Genomic DNA, 19,944 nt, shown 5'->3' with positions numbered 1-19,944 from the left:
CCCAATCGTATACATACTCCGAAGAGTTATTTACTCAAGCACTAAAACTGTAGACAAGGGATCAAGATAAATGGTGAAAATGTAAATAATAACATTGGTTATGTTGACGATACAGTCATTATCGCTGAAAGTGTGAGAAAGACCTGCAGACTCTACTAAACGCAATTTGTAATACTGGGGAACAGTTTGGTTTAACAATAAACATAAAGAAAAAAACATGGTTATCAATAAGAGGGGCAAAGTTATTAGAGGATCCAGATAAAATGAAGATATTGAACAAGTGGACAAAATGGAATACTTAGAAGTCTGCATTGCGGAAGATCTAAATCCGAAATCAGAAATTCGATCAAGAATAGAGCAATCAAGAGCAGCCTTTTTGAAGATAAGGAAATTTCTGAGTATTTAAAGACTCAATCTGCAAATCCGATATCGGATGGTAAAATGTTATATCCACTCTATCCTTCTTTATGGTGTCGAAGCCAGTACTGTTAATGTTGACTTAATAAGAAAGCTGGAAGCTTTTGAGAAATTGCTTTTTAGAAGACTTTGAAAATACAATGGACGGATCATATTTATTATGAACGAAATGGAGTTGCACTGAATGGTGAAGAGACAGAGAACTTTTGACCACAATTAAAAGGCGAAAGATAGCATATTTGGGGCACATACTTATAAATGATAAGTACCAGTTGAGTTGTTGCAGTTGATTATAAAGGGTAAGATCGAAGGAAAAAGGGGTCCTGGTAGTCCATTCTTTCACGGTTTTTGCTCTAAATTTTAAAGAACCGCTTGGATTGACATGAAATTTGGCATACGCATAGCTTACATGTCAAAGAAAAAAGTGATATTGTGCCGACGTGTGCTTTTGCCCTGGGGGTGACTTTCACCCCCTCTTGGGGGTGAAAAAATATATGTCCAAAACAACTCCGGAAATGGGTAAACTGACTAATTTTAAGTAACTTTTGTTCTATAGAGCTTTTTCGCCAAGTCAACAATACATTTCGAGTTATGTATTTGCGAGTGAATATGTGCATTTTTTCAACAAAATAACCACATTTTTAGACGGTTTTTCGCAAATAACTCAAAAAGTAAGTATTTTGTCGAAAAAACCGTTCTTAGCAAAAATATAGCCTATAAAAAAGTAAAAAAATGGTGTACGCGTTAGGTCTCTGCATCTCGTAGAACCAGAGTTATAGCCAATGAAATATAGATTCATATTCACCAAATTTCAAATAGAATATTTCGACGTGAAATATCCAAAAAATTAAGCACTTTTTGGGGAAAACCCATTTTAACTTTTTTAAAGTGTTTAAAAAAAGCTTTATTTCTGTTTTTACGAAAAGTTTCTAGCATTAAATTTAAGCAAGTTACGCTCAAAATAAAGTTGGTCCCTTTTGTTTTTGCAAAAAAAAAAATCGGGAAGACCACCCCCTAATTAGCAACTTAAATGAAATTAATCGTTGCCGCTCCATAAATTATTTTACTTATATTGTGTTTATATGATCTGTAAGTTTCATCGATTCAAAGTGTTTATTTTTGAAAAAATTTGGTTTCAAAGTAAAATTTTTAAAAATTTAAATTTTGAAAAATATCCTTTTTTTCAAAATAACTTAAAAATTGTTACCAAATAGAGATACCAAAAGTCTCGAAATACAAAAAAAGTCAGATTTGCTTTTCTGAATATCATGTATTTTTTTGTTTTTCTGTTAGACAAAAATTGATCAAGATTTGGTGTTTCTAAATTTGCATACATTCGTGATCAGTGACTCGTTCAACCGCTTTTAACTACAGCTGTTTCAATAATAAGGACTTTGAACCGATGAAACTTACAGATCATATAAACAATATATACACGAGTCAAGAAACTTGTGAAGTCGTTACGATTAAGTTCATTTAAGATACTAATTAGGGGATGATTTTCTCGATTTTTTTACCAAAACCAAAAGGGACTAACTTTATTTTGAGCGTAACTTGTTTAATTTTGATGCTAGAAATTTTTTTTATTAAACAAAAATGAAGCTTTTTTTAAACACTTTAAATAAGTTTAAATGAGTTTTCCCCGAAATGTGCTTCATTTTTGGTTATTTCACGTTAAAGTATTCCACTTGGAATTTGATGAATATGAACCTATATTTCATTAGCTATAACTCTGCTTCTACTAAATAAAAAAACGTGATATATTCACTATTTTTTTAAATTTTTTATAGGCTATATTTTTGCTAAGAATGCTTTATCGACAAAATACTTACAATTTGAGTTATTTGCGAAAAACCGTCTAAAGGCGTGGTTATTTTGTTGAAAAAATGAACATATTCACTGCCAAATAACTCGAAAAGTATTGACTTAGTGAAAAAACTCTATAGAACAAAAGTTACTTTAAATTAGCCAGTTTATCCATTTCCTGACTTTGTTTGGACGAATATTTTTTAACCCCCAAGAGGGGGTGAAAACCACCCCCAGGGCAAAAGCACATATCGGCACAATATCACTTTTTTTCTTTGACTTGTTAGCTGTGTGTATGCCAAATTTCATGTCAATCCAAGAGGTTCTTTAAAATTTAAAGGTTTTGCAATATTTTACCGTTAATGAATGGACTATGGTAGACGACAAATATCCTGGCTGAAAAACATTCGCGACTGGACCGGGTTAAACCCACAGACGCTTTTAAGAAAAACAAGATACAGACGAATTTGCAATGGATATAGCCAACCTTCACTAGTGGAGGCAGCACTAGAAGAAGAATGATGATGAACTATACACAGTGGTACAGTTGAGTCCGGGAATTTTTACCCGTGCGTCATCTTTAAAGCATACGCAATAAGTCGATGATAAGTCGGAAATTGAAATATACTAAACGCAACAGCAAGTGACAGTAAGTGACTTGCTGTTGCGTTTAGTAAATTTCAATTTCCGACTTATCATCGACTTATTTCGTATGCTTTAAGTGATGACGCACGGGTAAAGATTCCCGGACTCAACTGTACCTCGATATACGAGCGCCCTAATATACGAGTGTTTTGAGATACGAGCCGCCGAGCAAGCGATGTTTTGCTTTGAGATAAGAGCAAAATTTGAGATACGAGGAACAGCTTTTATTAAAATTCGTGCCTCTTTTTGACTACCTATTTCTAACTTGAAGGTGATAAATGGTATAATGCCAGCTAAGGGCGTTACAATAATTTCCAAGCTCCGGACCTCTCTCTATGAAAAGATGGAGAAACTACTGATGGTGTGGGTGACAGAGAAGCAGCTTTAAGGAGGAACCTTAACACAAAGCATCATATGTGAGAAGGCACGAGCGATTTATGAAAGGGAGGAAGAAACAAACCTATTTGGACAGTTTTTTAAACGAACTGCAGATGAAAATGAGCAAAGTGTGACGAAAATAGTGAAGACAACTAACGAAAATTAGCGCTTCCGCAAGCACCTCACTTTTTCTTATGTTTTTACAGAATATGTATGTATTTTTTGTTATTTATAAATAAATGTTTCTTCTTGTAAAAACATTTTTCTTATTTAAAAACACAACAACAAGGTGATTTTTTTGGGACTGGAACGGATTAATAACATTTCAGTTAATTTCAATGGGGAAAATTGCTTTGACATACGAACAATTTGACATACGAGCAAGGTTACGGAACGAATTACCCTCGTATGTCGAGGTACCACTCTAGTTTACTAGTTCCTAGTTCAAGAATGTTTCAAGGTGTTGATCATTGAAGGATTTTGTAAAAAATTGCAAAACATTTCAAATCAAGTTTCGTTTATTTAAACATAGACCTAAAAACTCAAATTGAACAAAAAATCGTTTAAACCAAGAAGAATGCCGTAGTTACAGTTATTTCGATGAATACAGCAGCTGCTTTAAAATAAACAGTGGACTGAAGCAAGGTGACGCTGTATCAGCGCTAGTTTTTAATACCGTAAAAAAGGCTGTAAAATATGCCTAAGTAAAAATAAAACTAGCGACTCAAAGTACCAAGCTGTCATTTATTAGGTCTGTTATAACTGAACAGATTTAACTGAAACCCTCAAGTTCACTTGCACCGCATAAACAAACGTCTGTCGTGTCTTTTCCTTGCGTTTGCTAATAAATGGGTTTTACTGTATGTACTTATAAAAGTTTATGAAGTAAATTAGCTTTCTCAGACATAAAGCAAGTCAAATCAAACTATATACAGTCTCCCAGATTTATTATAAAACTAGCAACTACCTTAAATAGGTAATAGCCACTTACACCCCACTGGAGGAAAGCAGCATGAAAAATTAAGAAATAAATTATTCAGATTCACTCACTATTTCATTTGCATTAAACATTTTATCAAATTTAGTTACACAATTAAGTTGTTGAACCTGCTGTAGTGTTAAAAGTAAAACATGTAGTTTTTCCAAAAAAAAATCTAATACCTAGATCATTTAAAAGGCGTTGAAGATATTCGATATTATCTGCCACTATATCTGTGTCGTCGGCATACCTAACGTTGTTAATAAATATGTCGTTCACTTTAATGCCCTTATTAGTGTCTGCCACTGCTTCTGCGAAGGATTTATCTACGTATAAGTTAAACAACATTGGAGAGGGTATACAATAGGGTGGGCCGAAAAAATTATTTGTTTAGTTTTAATACACAATACCCCCAAAAAGATGCCTTTTGGTAAGTATAATCACTGTATTTTTTTTAGGATTTTTAAAAAAACATCTTCAGCCCTCTACCACCCCTAAAGTGAACCCTAAATCAAAATTATTTAATTTAATTAGCAATACCTGTAAAAAGTTTCAATTATATGCAAAGAGTTCATGTTATTTTTTTTATACATTTAGAATAAGATATTCTACCCTCTACCAACAGATAATGATCTTGAATCAAAAATAAAAATAATAAATTCACAATTATTTCTGAAAAATTGTGTGTAAATATGGGAAACTACTGCACATTTTATAGGGTGTTGGGAAATAAAACAAAATTTGAACTGAACTAAAAGTTTATTGGAAACCGAAAACAAACAAAAATATAAATATCCTATTTTTAAACACACTAAAATGCGAAATAAAAATCAATAGAAAAATGCGTTCATTCAATTTTAAATTGTGCTTTGTTATCGTAAGTTACAAGAAAGTCTTTTGATTTTATTTTAGATCGAATAAATCCGTCTCTGCGTTCTGGCCCTGTAACTAGCAAAGATGATTCCGAAACCAATTTCACACATCTCTCCACAGCTTGCGTGTGGCATGGATATTTTGGAAAGTCAAAGTCTGCAATTATAGAGCTATCAATTAACTGTTTCAGCTCATCATCTGGTATGTCAGCTAACATTGGTGGGGCCGTTACTTCACATTCACTCCAGTTTATTAACTCAAAATACTCCGCAGCATTAAAGTTTATTTCTGGTATTTTAAACTGCCTTATTCCGACTTTTTTCTCTTTTCTGGCTTTAATAATTCTCCGTAAAGCTAATTCTCGTACCCATTGACGATTATCTGTTAACATACATAAGAGAAGATTCTCCGGATGAATATAATAGGAGTTTCGTTGGATAACTGCATCTATAATATTTTTAAGATCATCTCTTAAATATCTTGATAGTGTAATGGATTTGAAAACATGCAAACTGGCTTGTGTGCAACTTGGATTAAGCTTTATAAAAAACCACATTGGTGCATAGACTTTAATTATAAATTGAACAAGATCTTTCAATCTTGATGTAGGATGTTCGGTTCCAACGTAGAGGCGGAGAACTCTATTTGCCATTGTCAGCCATCTGGAATGAGCTAACTTTCCAGGGCTACGATTTGCTAAATTTTCATAGACGTTGCCATTTGATATTGCTTGGCATATGTCGTACAGATATGACTGGTCTGAGCTTAATTCTTTAGATGGTATTGTTAGTTCTGGGAGATCACTTTCAATTATTTCAAAATCTACGATTGGAAGGTGTTCGCATTTTTCCAATAATTTCCCGATCACTCCAGAGAATTGACGAGGTCCAGTAGTAGCTCCATCCAAACGTTGAAATAAATGTCTCAATGGCAACTCATTAGCATGTAAGGCACACACAAACCATTGCAAAGGTCGCTTAAGTTCATTTTCGATATATGTTATAACTCCATTTTTATGTCCAGTATTCACTATGGTTCCGTCACAACCAATCGCCACTAAATTATCCAAACAGAAGTTATTTGAAATGAGAAAGTCTATTATTGCCTTTCCAATTGACTTGGCTGAGCCTGCAGATGGGGTAACGTGCCCCAAATAAACAGAATTCGGTTCTTCTATCAATGACACATGTTCTTCTGCAATAGTTCTTTTATGATATCTCTCACCTTTCTTTTCCTGCACTAAGGTTTTGTCCTTCCTGCCATCAAAGTAAATACTCTTAATGGGTTTATTTGTAGACTGAAACTCATTACTAAGGATATTTCTGTTCTTTTGACGAGCTCTTCTAACTTTATTTTTATCGATTACTTTTGAGGTATCACTATCGCAAATAATTCCCACATCTTTTAATACAGCTGTGGCAACAGCAGCTGCTGACCTGTCAGAAATTCCATATTTGTCACATATGGTACCTAATGTGGGCAACTTTATCCTCAATTGACTACAGGATGGTTTCGACGGTAAATCAATATTTGCAACACTAGGTGAGGCTTCAGATGAAGAAGAATTGTCAGAGTCTGTTGATAACCTAGTGACCTCAGTAGAACAGCTGGGCATAGAAATATTGTGAAATTCAGATTTGAATTTTTGTACTCGTTCTGTTTCTTTTGTTTGTCTCTCCGTCCTTACATTCAACTTTTTAGTTGTTTCACGATCAACAGTTCCTATAGCCATATCTCTAGTGGACCGTTGATCCAAAAGAAATTCCTGTTCCTGCTTTGGTACTTTTCTTGATTTATCACACTTGCATGCAGAAAAATCACACTTACAGGCAGCAATGTCGAACAACTTATCCCTTGTTTCCTCTTTGAAGCTGGTAATCTTTAACTCATATTGAACATTTCTTTTGCTTTTTGGATATCTGATAAGGTTTAAATATTTATTATGATATTTACGTAATAATTGCATGATGCGGTCCTTTGACACGGTTGGAATTGACGCTGATTCCCATATACTTTTGATTTTTGGCACAAGCACTTCACAAACTTCATTAAAACTTGGTTCCTTTCCAAAATATTTAGTAAACTTCAGTTCATAACGAATAAACAAATAACATCGAAGCACATGTTCTATCGTTGGTAAAACATGACAGTTTAAGTCGACTGGGTTACCGAAAATTGGACATTCTACTTTACTTCTTGTAATATTTAATTTTAAAGCAGCCATATTTATGGTCGTGCTAGGTATTCACGCAAATACAACAAACACAATCTATTCGTCTTGGCTTTCAACAAATAAACAATAAACATGCGTTTCACCCGAAAGCTTATTTCGCACTAAGAAGATAAGCGACGACAAGTACCATAACTCTCGACGATCCATCTCAGCCGGGACTGTTCGATTGTATCCGAGGCTTCACGACCAAGACCATCAGTATTAAATACTTTTATATTATATTATTATACTTTTTATGCTTTAAAGTTATACGGAGTTAATTTTACATTTTGTGTTTGGAAAAAGTTGGAAAATTGAGATTTTATTTTAGTTAGAGGGTGGTAGAGGGCTGATAAAATCATTTTAAAATAATAAGAAAAAAACAAAAGATTTATACACGGTAAAAGACAAACTTTGAGCGGTATTGTGTTCCTAATTTATTTATTTATTTTTCAAGGTCACTTAAGGGCTGGTAGAGGGCTGAAGACATTTTTTCAAAATAAAACAAAAAATCACAAGTATTTTTTACACATATACGCATCTTTTTACGGGTATTGCGTTCCTGTTTGATTCGTTTTTTTTCTGAAGTCCAGTTTCGGCCCACCCTAGTATACAACCTTGCCTTACTCCATTTTTAGTACATAAAGATCTATATCGCACCCGACGTTAAGTTAGTGCCATAACCCTAAAAAAATGGTTTTTTGGCCTAACACCTTTCTTTAGACGTTGCCTTCATTGTGGAATAATGTCATATAATTTAGTTATATTAGAATCTGCATAGTACGCCTGTGTCGTTACTACCATTTTCGGTTATGGCGCTCTGGGAATTAGCAAGCACGCCACAAGGCAGTTTGCGATACGCTGTGGTCGAGATGCGTGATAAATACCATTCATTTTTAAATACTGTCCTAAGATGTGATAATGCATTTGTTAGCCAAGAAAAATTACTCAAGTAAAACTTATCTCGTGCCATAACCTGTGATATTCCAGATTGATATGCTCTAAGCCTCGAATTTTAAATATGGGTGCTTTAGCAATAGCGCCTTATCATATTTTAAGGGTGAATTTCAGAGTAAAGCAATGTCAATAACTAAAAATAAATACTAGCATTAGATAGCTACACAAATAATCAACACACCTAAGAGAGTGGCACCAACACAAACAAAAATCAAAGTCGAAGGACTAAGTACGGAATCCACGGAGTACTTATATAGAAAAAGAATATCAGAGAAGATTGAAAAGAGGAAAGCTGGGAAAAACTCAAAAGTAACATAATTAACGCAGCAACAGAATCACTTGGAGAGAGGAAAGTAACGAATACCAATATATCAAAAAAGATAACCCCATGGTTTCGAGAGGAAGTGAAGATAAAATGTGAAGAAAAGAAGAAAGCCTTTTTACAATACAGAGCACAACAAACACAACAGGCATACAACCACTATAAAAGAATTAGAAACGAAACAAACACTTTAGCAGACAAATAAAAAGAGAACACTGGGAGAGTTTCTCAAAACAGATGGAACACGACTTCTACGGAACACAAAAGGAAATATGGAGAATGATCAGAGGACAAAGAAAAGACATGAACGAACTAATAAAAACGAAACACATTCAGAAGGAAACTTGGGCAGACGATTTTCGATCTCTGTTTGCTAAAGATAACGATAACGAACCACCAACACCTGAAGTGACAATAAACGAAGAAATAAATATTGAAGAAGCAGAGGTAACGGAAGCATTAAGGAAATTAAAAAATAGAAAATCACCATGAACGCCTAAAGTATGGAGGACAAAACCTGACCAAACAATTATTAAAACTAATCCAAAAAATAATAGAACAAAACAGAATACCACAAGAATGGAGATCAAGCATCCTAATACCTCTCTTCAAAAAGGGAGAAAAATCGGACCCGGAGAATTACAGAGGAATTAATTTATTAAAAACAACACTAAAATTAACGACCAAAAGTGATAACAAACAAACTAAATAAAATTATAACATTAGCAGAAGAACAACAAGGTTTTAGGTCGGGAAGATCATGCACCGACGCTATATTTATAATGAGGCAGATTCAAGAAAAATCGTTAGAATACAACAAACCGGCATACTTATGTTTCGTGAACCTTAAGAAGGCATTTGACAGGGTCAAATTAAAGGACGTTATCCATTTATTGTACGCAAGAGAGGTACCTCTAGGAATAATTAAAACGATCGAAAATATCTACCAGAACAACACAATAAAAGTAAAAATAGATGAAGAACTAACTGACCCAATTGAAGCTGGCAATGGGATAAGACAGGGAGATTCCCTGAGTCCTCTGTTGTTCAACCTGATCATGGACGAAATAATAAAAAAAGTAAGAACAAAAAAAGGATACCAAATGGGAGAAAAACAACTTAAAATAATCTGCTCTGCAGACGACGCAATACTAGTCTCTTAAAGTGAAGATGATTTACAACGTATGCTGCACGAATTTAATATAACCGCTAGAAAATTTAACATGTTAATTTCCCCAAAAAAGACTAAATGCATGGTTATAACAGCAGATCTTATAAGGTGTAAATTAGAGATGGAGGGTCAAATAATAGAACAAGTCATGGAGTTTAAATATCTAGGCATCACACTATGCAGCTACGGAAAGCTCGAAACAGAAGTGGAAGATCAGGTGAATAAAGCAAACAGAGCCGCAGGTTGCCTGAATCAAACAATGTGGAGAAATAAAAACATCGGAAAAGAAGTGAAAGGCAGAATTTACAAAACAGTCATCAGACCAATAATGACATACGCTGCAGAAACACGACCTGATACAGAAAGAACAAAAAGAATGCTAGAAACAGCAGAGATGAAAACATTGCGAAAAATCGATGGTAAGACGCTGTGGGATAGAGCTAGAAGTGCACATATACGAAGGAGATGCAAGATGGACAACATTAATAACTGGGTGAAAAGCAGAAGAGTAGAATGGAACGACCACATAAGCCGAATGACAGCAAATAGAGTAGTAAGGACGGCGAGAGACGGTTCCCCAATAGGAAGACGATCAGTGGGAAGACCATGAAAAAGATGGAATGACAACTTACTGGAGGCACATTGAAAAACAGACAGAGTAATGTCTATATAAAAAGAAGAAGAAGAAGAATAATCAACACGAGTACAGAATTTAATTAACTTAGATAAGGAAGTTGCAGAGAAAAAAGAGAAAAAGAGAAAAGTTTGCGATTTCAGGGTTATGCACAGTGGTTCCAAACGCTGAAAACGTGGTCATCAGGTAAAATAAAAACTCCCTATTTAGGGATTTTCCTGTTTACAGTTGTTTACTCATACTATCGTAGAGTCATAATTCACAGGTATAAGGATCAGGCCGAATCTATTCTTATTCATAACTGCGGGACAAGTGAGCCATGTACGACCCTACTTTGGCCGGCAGTGAAAGTCAAAAGACGCGTACCTATATTGAAAACGCTGTAAAACGTTTTGCGGTTTATCAATTTTATTGCTGTAAAGCAGATTCTTCTTTTTCAAGTATGTATTAATGTAAGATAAAAGTTGACTAAAGATCTGATAACAATAAATGCATAACATTTGTTAATGAATAAACAGTAAATATATACTTGAAATAATCAAAATTTCGTAAAAATACATTCAAAAAGTACATAATTCTGCGATTGATGTTTATCAATCTCAAAATGTAGTCAGAAGATACATAATGACATTGGTTTAGCTGCTTTTGCATTGCTGACAGTTTTTTTTAATACAAAAGTGTGAAATGACGCATATTACATGATCTGGCGATTGTTGCGTATGTATGGGCGGTTGTACATAAGTAATAAGATCTGAATATTGTACTTCAAAGAGAAAACGTATTGATAATTATCAATTTTAAAAGTCCCTTGTAATATAAAATTTCAAAAAAATGTGCGTTTAAAATAACATTTTTGAACTTCTTTCGGTCATATGGTCCGCCATTTTGTTTTTCAAAAAATAATGTTAGATTTGTAATCAGGGACCTTAAACTACTAAATTTGATAAACAATTTTGCGTTTTGATTGATATTTTCAATTTCTTTCCACCATGTTGGATCCGCCATTTTGTTAAAAAAAAATAATGTCAGATTTATGTAGAACAATATACGCTTTTAAAGTTCCATGACCATCTTTTCGGCATTTGGAACCACAGTGTTATGGCACTAATGAAGTCGGGGTGAGATATATTTAAATTCAGTTGTATATTTATTGCGAACAAAGTGTTTAAAATTCTCTTCATGTATTACATTCCGTTGCACTACTAAAGACATTCTGATTATACAATTTTTAATGCAGATTCAGATTTACATAATTTTTGAAAAGAGAGTTTGAGCTGGTACTTACCCCATTGAAGTAATGCTTATTCCTCCTGGTCCAGTAATATGCTAAAGCAGCAATCACGCCGAAAGCTACTAGACCGACGCTAATCCAAATACCATAGTAGAAATTGTAGCCCGAATTTTCATGCATTGGCACTGATGCTATAATAAAAGAAGAACATTGTTAACAATTTCATTTTGTACTTTTTGTGTTTCGTTAATTTAAATATTTACAGAAACGACAAATTCGATGTTTTTTATGAAAAATAAAACGCTTTAAACGTGGAACATAAATATTAACAATAATCTTGCTAAAAGTTTGGGAACAGTATAAAGAGGGACAGTAAAACCACAGTATAAAGAGGGACAGTAAAACCTCTTCCATGTCGGCACTTTGATCTCAAGAAGTAATACCAGCAGTACGAAATTGGTAATTCACCAGTGGTGGATGCGGGTTTTCCCTGTTAAAACCCATACGTTTCTATGCGTCTAGCAATGCGAGAGTGGGGCAAAAGCGACTAGGAACATTGCGCGGTCGCCATGCACGACTAAAGATTTTACTTCCAATTTTTCGGAGAGTGGTTCTAGTGTCCCTCTTTATACTGTGGTAAAACCTCTTCCATGTCGGCACTTTGATCTCAAGAAGTAATACTGGCAGTACGCAATTTGTAATTCACCAGTGGTGAATGCGGGTTTTCCCTGTTAAAACCCGTACGTTTCTATGCGACTAGCAATGCGAGAGTGGGGCAAAAGCGACTGGGAACTGAAGAAATTTGTTTCATTAATTTATTACTAAGCTGTTATTTTTAATTATTAATAATGAGCCGTAAGATCGTATTGACGCGGCTGTAAATGTGAGTGCGAGTAAGATGCACCATTGACTGCCGGAATGGCATCTCTCTCGCACTCATCATTGCCGGCTGCCTAATACGTGCATGGCGCTCATTATTTTTACTTAAAAATAACAGCTTAGTGATAAAATATTGACAAAAATCTCTTCAGGATCTTGTAGGGCGGGCTTTAAACTTTTATTTGATCACTTTCTGACTTTCATAATAATAACTTTTAACGAGTTATTAGCCTTAAAAATCGCCATTTTTCGTTTTTTTCAATTTTAAATTGCTTATAAGTCGAAAACGAGCAATTTTAGAGAAAAATTATAAGAGACCTTTTTTTTGTCCAGAATGGACCAAAAACCTAAAAAAAATGTGTCCGGGCCGAAAATACTGATTTTTGCAATTTGATTAAAAAAAAATTGAAAAAAAATTTGGACCACTTTTCACGTGGGCGACTTCTTGAACCTTATTCTGGGATGTCTCACGAATATGATTATGCAAACAAATCTCATGGGAATATTTTCTCCAACGAACCCGCCGGTTTCGCCTTGTCTAGAAGGAGTTAAGGATCTCAGGGAGGAACACAATAAAACTTGGAACATCATAAGTCTGTATGAAGCAGGAAAGTAAGCAAATGTGTGACAAGAAATGAACAGACTAAATATAGACTTTCGAGGTTTGAGTGAAGTACCTAACACAGTAACTACAAAAGTTATGAAAACGTTTCAGTTTCAAATTTTGGATCGCTCTCAGACAGAGCAATGTTGTTACAAAACAAGGGATTCTCCCTTTAACGTTAATATTATTCAGGTGTATGCACCAAACGCAGATAAACGAAATAGACAAGGCGAAAAGGGCGGGTTCGTTGGAAAAAATATTCCCATGAGATTTTTTTGCATAATCACATTTGTGAGACACCCCAGAATGAGGTTCAAGAAGTCGCCCACGCGAAAACTGGTCCAAATTTTTTAACAATTTTTTTTAATAAAATTGTAAAAATTAATATTTTCGGTCTAGACAATTTTTTTAGGTTTTTTGGGCCATTCTGGATAAAAAGGGTCTCTTGTAATTTTTCTCTAAAGTTGGTCGTTTTAGAGTTATAAGCAATTTAAAATTTGAAAAACGCGAATATGGCCATTTAAACTCAATAACTTGGTTAAAAATTATTATTATGAAATTTAGAAAGTGACCAAATCAATGATTAACCTTCGGATGACCAAGCGGGGGAAATTGTGACCCCAGCGTATGTTTTTCTTTAATAAATTCAAAAGTATTTTCAATTTTTAACTCATTATTTTTTTATTTCATTCATTCTAGATATCCTCATATTTTGAAATAAAAAAAATTCCCTATATTTTACGAATAAAACATATATTCTGAAGTTGAAATTTAGTAAAATACCGTCTATTATGTGTAATTCCAAGTAGTTTTACGCTAATGACGTCAACTTTGCAAAGTAACAAGACACTTACTCAACATACACACTACACATGACACTAATACTCAAGTTGTGACTGGCTGAATGACATAAAGTCCATGCCATAAAAAAACTTCATTTTTTTGTTGTCATTTTTGACATTTTTGACCTGGGGTCATTTCCCCCCCCCCCCTTGGTCATCCGTGTAACAAAAAAAGGTTGGTCATCGGAAGGTTAAGGCCTCCACTACATGATCCTGAAGAAATTTGTGTCATGAATTTATTACTAAACTGTTATTTTTAATTATTAATAATGAGCCGTAAGATCGTATTGACACGGCTGTAAATGTGAGTGCGAGTAAGATGCACCATTGACTGCCGGAATGGCATCTCTCTCGCACTCATCATTGCCGGCCGCCTAATACGTGTGTGGCGCTCATTATTTTTACTTAAAAATAACAGCTTAGTGATAAAATAATGACAAAAATTTCTTCAGGATCTTGTAGGGCGGGCTTTAAACTTTTATTTGATCACTTCCTGACTTTCATAATAATAACTTTTAACGAGTTATTAGCCTTAAAAATCGCAACTTTTCGTTTTTTTTTTTTAATTTTAAATTGCTTATAACTCCAAAACGAGCAACTTCGGAGAAAAATTATAAGAGATCTTTTTTGTTCAGAATGATCCAAAAAACCTACAAAAAATGTTTCCGTGACCAAAATGTTGATTTTTGCAATTTGATTAAAAAAAAATGAAAAAAAAATTTTGACCACTTTTCCCGTGGGCGACTTCTTGAACCTTATTCTGGGATGTCTCACGAATATGATTATGCAAAAAAATCTCATGGGGAGATTTTTTCCAACGAACCCGCCGGTTTCACCTTGTATAAAATGACATACTAGTCCAAGTAATGAAGCTTAATATAGGACAAAACCTCGCAATTTTAACAGAATGGATCGATTTGCTTGAAAATTTGAGAATATTAGTGGATAGTCCAAAGATCAAAATCTATGTTTCCGAAAGGCGCTTTTACCATGGGGGTGGTTGCCACCCCGTCTCGGGGGGTGGAAATTTCATATTATATTTTGACCGCAAAAGTTGATAAAAACATTCATTCTAAGCAAAAAATGTTCTATACATTTTTTTGATAAAATTTATAGTTTTCGATTTATTCGCTATCCGAAAGTGTTACGTTTTATATCGAAAAAATCAATGTTCTTCGATATAGGCTCATTTACGATTCACTCAATTTTTGACGTAGCAAAAAATTTTTCAAACCAGCTTCTTGGAAATGAAATACGCTACAATTTCATATTTAAGCATTCTTTCGTATCTCTTCCAATTGGATTTCTCCTTTTTTTTTTTTCAAAAAAATATATTGATTTTTTAACCGTAACTTTTTTTTATTTTTTATCTTACAAATTTTGGTAAAAAAGAATTTTGTAGTTTTTTGCAAGATCATTAAGCCTATTGATATTAAATTTTTTTAAAATCCTGAGTCATTATGTTAAATTATGTAAATACAAGTTGTAAACGTAATATAATAGGCATAATTTGTTAATGTGGTTTGAAAAAATTAAAAAAAATTAAAAAAACAGTAAAATAATTAAAAAAAAACAAAACAAAAAAAAAGCTACACAATGTACCAATGTATCTATAAAAATAATATTGTAGAATGTACTTATGTTTATAAGAAATTTATGACTATGAATCTGCAATCAATCACAAACAAGTCTGGCTAATTGGCTCTGCCAAAGCCATTTCTCAAAATAAAAAAAAAATCCTGAGTCGCAAAAAGAGGTGACTTTTTTGCAAATTTTTGCAAATCAGGTTCTTGGGAATTAAATAAGCTACAGTTTCATATTTAAACATTTTTTTGTATCTCTGATTCGAATCTTTATATGCTGAAGAAAAGGCCATTTTTTTCTAAACTACAAAAATTCGTTATTCGCTTTTAACTCAATTGTTTTAAAAACTAATCATTGTAAGCCGGTCGAACTTCTAGAGACTATTAATAATACATAAAAAAAGAAGACCAAATAAGGTCAATGACGAATTTTAATTACGGTGGTGATTAGGCGGTTGCTTCCGATCACTTTTTCGCTGAAAAAAATAGGGACTGACATTCTTTTCATTATAAGTCACTTAATTTTTGAGCTAGAAACCTTTGTTTTATTTCTAGAGATAGATATTTTTAAATAATTTAAATTAGTTTGAACAAGTTATCCTCGAAAAATGCATAGTTTTCCCTCCCGTCTTTTGACTTTGAAACTACAATATAGCATTTGACGAAGAAGAGCTAACATATAATAAAGTATAGCTCGATTATTATTGCTCTTAAAGAAAATTAAGAAAAACTGTTTTGTTTATTTTTTCAAAAGGTACATTTTGTTAAGTAAAGTTGTTTTGATAAAACGAAAACTTTTGGAGTTATTAGCAGAAAAATAATTAAAAACATTGATTTTTTCGATATAAAACTAACACTTTCGATAGCGAATAAATCGAAAACTATTAATTTTATCAAAACAATGTACAGAATGTTTTTTGTTTAGAATGAAAGTTTTTACCAACTTTTGCGGTCAAAATAAACTGCGCGTCATAGAAAACGGGCACCCTAAAAAATGGGTCATTTTTGATGTCGCGTATCTCCTAAACCTGTTGTCCGATTTAAGTGGTTTTTTGAATATGTTATAGCCCTATTCTTTGTCAATATCTTTGTAATAATATTTTTGCAAAACAGGTAAATTTTCATTGTATACCGAGTGTACGAATCAAACTGTGTTTTTTTTCTCAAAGTTCGCAACACCCTGTGGATTATTCTGGCATTTATAAAATACTGAAATTAAAATTCAACTATAGCCTCAGGTTTTCTTAACATTCTGTTTTTTGATTCATTCGCTTATGTTGGATAATACAAAAGTTATGTACTTTAACAACTAGCCATGTTCTTCATCAGTACAGGGTGTTATAAGTCTAAAGTGTTTTAGGGACTAAATAAGTTCGACAAACTTTAAGGGATAATTCTGCATTAAAAATAATGACAGTTTGCTTTATAATCATATATCCGCAAAAGCTTCGTTTCCGAGATACGGGATGTTAAATTTTTTCTTACAAACTGATGATTTATTTATTGCTTTAAAACCGGTTGAGATATGCAAATGAAATTTGGTAGATTTTAAGAGATGGTTATTGCGCATTTTTTGACATTCAACTAAGAATTTTATATTCACTATTGGAGCGCATACGGGTAATATGACCGAACATATTATTCGTATGTACGCCAATGGTGAATAAAAAATTCTTAATTGTATATCAAAAAATGTTCAAAAATTACGTCTTAAAACCCACCAAATTTCATTTGCATATCTCAACCGGTTTTAGGGCAATAAATAAATCGTCAGTTTTTAAGAAAAAATTCAACATCCTGTATGTCGGAAGCATTTGCGGACATATGTTTATAAAGCAACCGGTCATTATGTTTTCATGCAGAATTACCCCTTCAAGTTTGTCGTACTTCTTTAGAAACACCCTGTACTGATAAAGAGCATGCCTAGTTGTTAAAGTACATAACTTTTGTATTATCCATCATAAATGAATGAATCAAAAAACAGAATGTTAAGAAAACCTGAGGCTATAGTTGGGTTTTAATTTCAGTATTTTATAAATGCTAGAATATGCCACAGGGTGTTGCGAACTTTGAGAAAAAAACACAGTTTGATTCGTACACCCGGTATATAATGAAAATTTACCTGTTTTGCAAAAATATTAATACAGTGATATTGACAAAGAATAGGGCTATAACATATTCAAAAAATCACTTAAATCGGAGAACAGGTTTAGGAGATACGCGACATCAAAAATGACCCATTTTTTAGGGTGCCCGTTTTCTATGACGCGCAGTTTATAATAAAAAATTTCCACCGCCGAAATGGGGTGGCAACCATCCCCATGGTAAAAGCGCCTTTCGGCATCATATAGATTTTGATCATTGGACTATCCACTACTTATTCTCAAATTTTCAAGCAAATCGATCCATTCTGTAAAAATTGCGAGGTGAAAAGTTTCGGTTCCTGGACTATACTTGAGAGATGAAGATCTGATGGTATAAAAACATGTAAAAAATTATTAAAAAGTGTGACAGTACTGTTAATTAAATTCTTATGTGTATTAAATATCAACTTGTAGCAGTAGGTACTTACTACTTGGTGGGGCAGCTTCAGTTGGCCTAGGTTCCCAAGTGAAGTTCCTATTACACATATGTCCCTCACAGCAGCAGAAGAGTAGGTTATTTTTGGGAGCTACAGAAGTAGCCACACATCTTGTCTGGTTAACGCAATCAGCTCCATTTACGAAACAACCCTGAGAAAATAAAAGTACTATGTTTGAACAACTCAATACAAGCTTACTATGAATGCCCATGGTAGGGAGCCCAACAGGGGAATTTTACAGTTACTCGAGCACGTCAGAAAATTACATGGGGAGAAACCTTGTACCCTGTACATGTACCCCTACCACAGGCGCCCATACCCATGGGCAGGGTGGGGGCGTTGCCCCCTATCTTTTCGGGTGCTTTAAAATATATATTGTCATCCAAAGCATGATACTATAAATAACAAGATAATATATTGCGCATCTCGAAGAGAAGGGAGTCGTGACGTAACTGGAGACCCAAGTTCGTAATGACCGAATGATTTCTGATTAGTTTGAATTGCTCGCGGTTGTATAGTCCAGGATGTATGGTCGCCCCCGTTAGGTAAATTATTCCGATTCGATTTTTTTGCACAACCTTACTAAAAAAGAGTTCCTTATAACAAATCCGAAGGGTGCCGGAGGTGCCGCGGTCAGAAAATTGTTTAAACAATTTTTTTAAACAAATTCAAAACATTAATTTTTTCGATTTGTTCAATTTTCTTAGATTTTTTGGATCATTATAATAGACCTGGATCCCGCGTATCAAAAAAAGTTGATTAATAGCAAGCTGAAAATCTGTTAATAGCTTAACGGTGTCTAGTCGGACAAACTTTGATGTACTGGAACAGGGGAAGTTTTAATTGTGGAACAGTTTAAAAATTTGGAACGTCAGATTACGAAAACGTCTCATGTATTTTGTCGGACAGAACATCCAATTGATTTGTTACCCTTTCATTAAACTCTCTTGCAAAAATCAGACTGCTATTACTAACCAACATGATTTCTGTCATTTGACATGTTCTTCGTGTTCCACTCATTAAAATGCCCAGTTGGTGATAAACACCAGTTTGATTTTTGCATGAGGGTTTAATGAAATGGTAACAAATCAATTGGAAGTTCTATCCGACAAAACACATGGAACGTTTTCGTAATCTGTCGTTCCAAATTTTTAAACTGTTCCACAATTAAAACTTCCCCTGTTCCCATACATCAAATTTTGTCCGACTAGACACCGTTAAGCTATTAACAAATTTTCAGCTTGATATTAATCAACTTTTTTTTGGTAAGCGGGATCCGCTTACCAAAAATACCGCTTACCGTAAATTTTAAATCGAATATAACTCAACAACAGTCAATTTTAGAGAAAAATTACAAGATACTTTTTTGGCTCATAATGACCCAACGAATCAAAAAAAAATATATGAAGTGAAAAAATTGATTTTTTTGAAGTGAAAAAATTGATTTTTTGAATTTGTTTAAAAAAATTGTTTAAACAATTTTCCGACCGCGACACCTCCCGGCCCTGGGTATATTTGTTATAAGGAACTCTTTTTAAGTGAGTTTGTGCAACAAAATCAAATCGGAATATGTTACCTAACAGGGGCAACGATACAGCCTGGACTATAAGCTAACAACAAGAATTCAAATTCCGGTCTCCAGTTACGTCATGCGATGCGCGAATTCGGACGTATTTGCGCTACGGGAAGATACTATCTTGTTATTTATAGTATCATGATCCAAAGAAGACAAAATGTAATGTGCAAAATCTTCACGTCTGCCCCCCCTAAAAATTTTTATATGGGCGCCCATGACCCCTACCATATATGGACTCTTAATACAGGGGAATT

General features: G+C 33.8%; 1 protein-coding gene across 1 annotated transcript in view; it reads right to left on the bottom strand.

Annotated features, from left to right (window-relative positions):
• Window positions 1–19,944, bottom strand: part of LOC126886957 (activin receptor type-2A) — a 182,129-nt gene that overhangs the window by 120,801 nt on the left and 41,384 nt on the right. The window contains exons 3-4 of the mRNA XM_050654145.1: window positions 18,106–18,265; window positions 11,680–11,816 (exon numbers count right to left, since the gene is read on the bottom strand). Coding sequence (XP_050510102.1) covers window positions 11,680–11,816; window positions 18,106–18,265 — 297 coding nt within the window. The remainder of the gene's footprint in view (window positions 1–11,679; window positions 11,817–18,105; window positions 18,266–19,944) is intronic.

This window comes from Diabrotica virgifera, chromosome 6 (genome assembly GCF_917563875.1).
Source record: "Diabrotica virgifera virgifera chromosome 6, PGI_DIABVI_V3a".
In the NCBI taxonomy this organism is placed as follows: domain Eukaryota; kingdom Metazoa; phylum Arthropoda; class Insecta; order Coleoptera; family Chrysomelidae; genus Diabrotica; species Diabrotica virgifera.
Note: the sequence above shows the minus strand (reverse complement) of the source record. Positions and strands in the feature narration are given on the sequence as shown.